Source organism: Procambarus clarkii, chromosome 54 (assembly GCF_040958095.1).
Source record: "Procambarus clarkii isolate CNS0578487 chromosome 54, FALCON_Pclarkii_2.0, whole genome shotgun sequence".
In the NCBI taxonomy this organism is placed as follows: Eukaryota; Metazoa; Arthropoda; class Malacostraca; order Decapoda; family Cambaridae; genus Procambarus; species Procambarus clarkii.
In genome coordinates this window covers 10,930,056-10,936,055 of record NC_091203.1, presented here as the reverse complement: position 1 = coordinate 10,936,055, position 6,000 = coordinate 10,930,056, and the positions used below count along the sequence as shown (strand labels likewise).

At 41.4% G+C, this 6,000-nt stretch overlaps 1 protein-coding gene across 1 annotated transcript in view; it reads left to right on the top strand.

Moving 5' to 3' along the window:
• LOC138349767 (G-protein coupled receptor Mth2-like) overlaps positions 1 to 6,000 on the top strand; it is a 249,037-nt gene that overhangs the window by 200,272 nt on the left and 42,765 nt on the right. Inside the window, exon 3 of the mRNA XM_069305104.1 lies at positions 1,384 to 1,687. Within this exon, the coding sequence (XP_069161205.1) occupies positions 1,384 to 1,687 (304 nt within the window). The remainder of the gene's footprint in view (positions 1 to 1,383; positions 1,688 to 6,000) is intronic.

Sequence of the window (6,000 nt, the reverse complement as noted above, 5' to 3'; positions counted from 1 at the left end):
GAAATAACATCACATGAGACCAGTAGACATGGCAGGATGTGCAGAATACCCCCGTTGAAAAACAGAGGTGCAACAGGTACTCTGAGAGAGAACTCTATCAACAACAGAGGTCCGAGACTGTTCAACACGCTTCCACTACACATAAGGGGCATAACTGGCCGACCCCTCACAGTGTTCAAGAGAGAACTGGATAAGCACCTCCAAAGGATACCTGATCAACCAGGCTGTGACTCATACGTCATACTGTTGGAGTATGCTGCGAGTACATTCTGTTGGACGCGGCTCGGTTGATCGCCTGGTCGACGACCGGGCCGCGGGGACGCTAAGCCCCGGAAGCACCTCAAGGTAACCTCAAGGTAGCGTTTTGGGCTCTTGAGCGTAAACACCAAAAAGTGTGTAATCTTTTCACTCTCCTGACACCAATTCTAAAGCTACGTATTTCATTTTGGTATCAATGTGTTGGCAATAAAATTCTCTACAAGATCATATGTATAAAATGTCACCAAAGCATTAGCTATCCCCACCATGAAATAAATAAAAACGTAGATCACTCGCCGTGACGCCCAAACAGCAAAAAAATGTTCATGTTCTTTTGTTTGTTGTCAGCTCCACATTAGTCCTACAGCGTTAAATTTTATAGCACTGAACTCGCAATAAAATTCCCTACACAGACATATGCATATAAATGTAAAATCATGATCACGGCCCACACCAAGAGTGTGTGAAATGGGCGATTATCCTCGTTGTGTCAACAATTCAATAGTCTCTCCACTAAGTTACAATACAATGCGGTTCTTTCAAATAGGCCATGTGCCTATTAGAGAAAACGGAAATTTAATGGCAAACATTTTCATACTAACCCAAGTCGATCGAATAAGAAATGTATTTTATAATGTTTTTTTTAAATCGCGCGGCTATTTACGACTCGGCTACGGAACCCCTAGAAATAAAAACGTCGTAAATTTACGACCTGGCTACGTCAAAGTGATAAATATAATTATTAATCTATCTATAGTTTAGAAGTGACGTCTGGACCCATTCCTAATGTAGTTGGGACATCTTTATCCTTCCTTAGTGAAATGGCGACATGTTCACCCATCCATAGTGTAATGCACCAATCTTCATCATTACTATGTTCACCAGTCACAAGTCATAAAAATGAATCTTTACAAGACCTCATATGAATTTTTTTTCATTTATAAATTTAATTTTTGTTTGAGTCCGAACAATGATAAGGTTAAGCATATGTTTTAGAGTTATGAATTTGATCTCAATTTTTTATTTATTTACAGAAAAATATTAATATTATGTATTTTCTATAAGACAATAATTGCAATGATATTTATTTTTATCAATATAACTATTAATGATTCAATTTAACAGATATGCAGAGATGGAACATGTGTGAGCAACTGTTGTGGTCAGCAAGAGGCACTAAATAAGGATTCTAACCCACGCTGCCTGCCAACTAATGTAAAAAAATCTACATACAATTACAAGACCATAAGCGGTAGTCCAATCGAAGCTCCAAGTGATGAAGTGATTATTACTATTGTGCCTGACTGTAAAACAATTATTTTCCTTGACTGTGAACGTTACTATCTACTTCCAAATGGCCAGTTGTATGAATATGAGAAGAGTTTTACATATGGCTTAAATACCTACTGTATTACACACAATGAAACCGGTAAGTAACTCCGAAGATAATTACTACTAATTAATTATATCATTGTATTCTTGTAACGAATAGAATAAGTTTGTGTATGGATTCCAAATTTTTACGTGATGTTTCTGTGAGATTTGTTTCCTATGCTTGCCTCCCTAAGGAGGTGGACCCCAAACAGAAAGAACTGCTTACTTGCTTTAAACTGCTTTAAACTTTAAACTAGAACTGCTTCTACTTTAAGCCTGAGGCCATATGAAAAGCAGAAGCAAACCTCCAGGCTTCCACCACAAGGGGTGAAAACCAGTCCACTTGGGCCGCTGTCTCTTTCTAGTTGTTAAAAACCAATAAAGAGCAACCAATGGGTTCTCATATCAAATATATCTATTTGATGTGTGGCGCTATGAATTGAGACTTGAATTTCCCAAGAGCAGCCTTCATTAAAAAGATCATATTACTAGACAATCGTAACAAAACAAAACATGGGTGGGACAAGAATGGTTGAAGGGTTGCCATCAAAGACCGTTTTCTATAACAATAACAAGTTTATTAACAAAGAGACTAAACTATTGCAACAACGAGTTTGCGTTACGTTAATATCCATCCAGTGGCACTTTAACAACAGTTACTTAACAACCTTGAAATAGCAACGACTCCTGTCAATTGCTACGCGGCTGAATACTGAATTAACCTGAGCACAGGTGTGCCCACTGACGACGCAATAATGCAAACAAATCATTCACAAGACTAAATTTACACAACAGTGAGCGTTACGTTACGTTAATTTCCATCAAATACCACTTATAAGACAACTATTCATTAGCTCCTTGAGAAATAACAAGTCTCCATTGTCAGGAGATGAATTTTTCCAGCTCCCTTGTACACTGAAATGTGTGCAGAGAAGCGTGTGCACTGTAGCACAAGATTGAGAATTACAACTCTTCTCAGTCATGCTGGGTGTCTACGGATAGCCCTTGAGGAGTGCTAGTCATTAAAGCTAGTTGTAGCTAGTGGTTGTTGTAGCAAGTCTGTAGAGAAAGTTATAGCAGGGAGGTGATTTCATGTGAATTTTAGTACAAGTTCAGTTGGAGAGGGGGGGTTGTAACGGTTGTAGGATGACCCCCCACCCTTGAGCCCTTGTGCCAGAGGAGAGCGTCGTGTTGGAAGAACATGATTGGTGGACTCTCCAGGCCTCTAGGATGCATGATTGTGATTGGTGCCCAGAGCTGAGGGGTGCCGGCTTTTGAGGATGACCTCTCAAGTTGGCGGAAACCCCAGTTTTACCCGTGTCTGTTGCTGAAAGAGGCTGTGTTGTTTTCATGCTAGGCCGAGCACCGGATATACTACCTTCAACATCACAAAAGTCACTCGCAATCGTCGTGCCGTCATCCAGGGACCGTTGGAGTAAGAATCCGGTTTCGTGGAGAGGGTTGTCGGCGAAATAATACTGTAATAATACTTTTGGGGCCGTCGCCGTTCCCACTTGATTGTTGGACGCCAGCCAGAGAAAGTGAATTAAGGGGGCCTGTTTATCAGTGTGTGGAAGTGACATCCGTCGTCTAACGTACCTTAGTTACAAGGTACCAGTGAGAGACGAACTCGTGAAGGTTTCAGTGTTTTGTTGGAAACTTAGAATTCGTAATTCCGCAGAATTACCAGTAAACAGTGAAGGACTCTGCCTTTTTCACGTGCCGCGTCCTACAGCTACGTACCGTCTCGTCTGAGTCGTGTTGAGAGCGTGGTACCATTTTAGCTGTGTGAGGCTACAAACCGCACGTGTGTCTCGCTCCTGCTGTGCCTAGGCCCCAGGGGAGTATCACCCCCACCCTGGTCCGTGTGTCTGGACACCATGCCAGCCACCCCGTGGTCCAGCTGCCCACGTGAATGAAGTGGGAGGACGCCCATTTCACTACCTTCTGCAGCAGCAAGTACGGGGGGGGGGAGGAACACATATGGATGTGTGTATGAGACCGATTGGTCACTTAGGAGTGCTGTTTATATTTTTGGTGTGTTAAAACTCAGAAGCTGGCTTCGCAGCCAGTGTTCCGTGCTGCCATTGTCCCTTTTAACACCTGTGAGGTGATGGGAAGTGGAGAAATGTGAATTACACCTGTTCTAACGTCAAGCAAGTTGAGGAGTGGGCCCAACTTTAAGGGAAGATGTGAGTACGGACATAGAGACACATTCAGTTGTGAGGTGTTGACATATTATTTTACTGTATCTCCAAGGATGAAGGAAAGGGATTTTATTTATATTGCATTGCTCTGTGTCCCGTGTATGTGATATCTTAGCAGAGCAGTCCAGTTCCGGCAGTGTAGTGTGTTACGGGAGATTTCCCTAGGTGGTTAATTGATAACTTTATATTATATTTGGCCAAATCTTTTTATTCTGTTGTGTTATGTTAGGGCCGTGAATTATTTTGACATTACTTGCCAAGGAAGTGTTTTGCAAGTTGCCGTGGGCAGCAAAGTTGCACCGTGTTGTGAACTGTTGACAGTGTTGTGTCCTTGGTGTAATGCGTTGTGTATTGTGAAGGATTCCGTGAGAATTAAAGTCATCAGCGTCACTGGGGGACATCATTGTTTAATGAGGGCACTGATATGTTGTTGATGAGTAACATAAATTTATGGGTGCAGTTGCCTTTCCGTGCGACAGCTAGTTGAGCACCTCTTGCTAATTTGTGTAATTAGCAGCAGTCACAGTGAGTTCACGCAGTGGTGAGGAATTGTCGGAAGGACGACTAACGTTGTGGTAATGAATTAACGAGCCGTCGTTATTTAAGTGATTGATTAACGTAAAGGGGTTGACTACCTGTCATGGTCGAAGTCAATTGAGCTTGTAATGGTAATGAAAGCGACCATTGTAATGACCCCTTTCCCTACTTCGCTTGTTTCTACTCTTTTCCCTTCAATTTCCCTTTGTTTCTACACTTTTGCACAATCAATGACTACAGAATGTCACTCTTAGGCCAGCCAAAACCTCTGACATACCCCCACCCCAAAGTGACATAGGCCTGTCCTTAACGTTATGTTTTACTCCCGTAGACTCATGAACCGATCCCACGCTACACAGGAAACCACAGCCGTATATCTCACTCGAAACTTGAGAATAACGGTAATTCGTCACTGTTCTTAAAACTGTCAAATGGTTAGTGGCGAAGGCAGGAGGAGAAGGGAACGAGTGGGGGTAGAGAGGGAAATGGAGAGGGCAAAGAGCGAACCTCTTGACTCACGGATATGACCAATGAAGGTGGACTGTGAGAAATGGGAGGGGAGAGACGAATGACGGCAAGGGGAGATGGGGGAAAGGGAAGGGGAGACAAGAGAGAGAGGGGAGAAGGGGAGAGGCAAGAGCCATGAACTGAGCACCAGATCATTATAACTCCCCCTCCTCGGATTTTAAGAAATTTGTGTTTAAAGAAATTTAAAGCACACATTTCTTATCCTGAAATCCGTCCCTACCATAACCATTAACTCCAAAAACAAATATTAACTTAACAATAAATGATCCAATGCCTCAAAACAAAACATAAATAATTATCTAATCCTAACTAATTCCATACAATCCTCCAAAAGCAATAATGGCACCCCCAAAAGGTGTGCCCAAGTATGTATGTATACATAACAAAATAACAGCAATAATACATAAAACATGAGGACTGAGACCGTCCCAATAATCCTGGCTGTCCAGCATGAATGCAGCCTCATATCCTTCCAACTACCTGGAAGACAAACATCCTATACTTGTCAGTATATAGTAACAATATAAAAATACATACCTAACAACATACAATTAGCTAAAATCATCCGATAGCCCTCAGCTATCCCAGTATTCCTCCTGGAATAAAGATCAAACACATCATATCACATCACATAAAAATAAAAACATTAAAAAAATAAACAATGTCATTAAAAAATAAAAAAATAATCAAATAGAGAACACTACCCTTCAGGGACCTAGTGTTCCACTCCACACCTGTGGCATCTGCCCACCACAGAGTATCTGGATCCTTAAAATCTAAAGAAAATACACAAAATATTTTTATTAAAAAAAATCAATGTCCACAGACATGTTGACCAGACCACACACTAGAAGGTGAAGGGACGACGACATTTCGGTCTGTCCTGGACCATTCTCAAGTCGATTGATCGATCTCAACTTCACAGACATGTCTCCTAACCAACAAAAATTCACTGGATATGAGTTTCTAAAACTCCTAATATCCCAGAGTTCATACTCAAGTCCACAACAACAGCGGGTGAACACATTTTTCAGACTGTGTACCCCACTCTATTGTTCAGTAAACCACAAAAAAAATATTTATTTAAATATCAGTT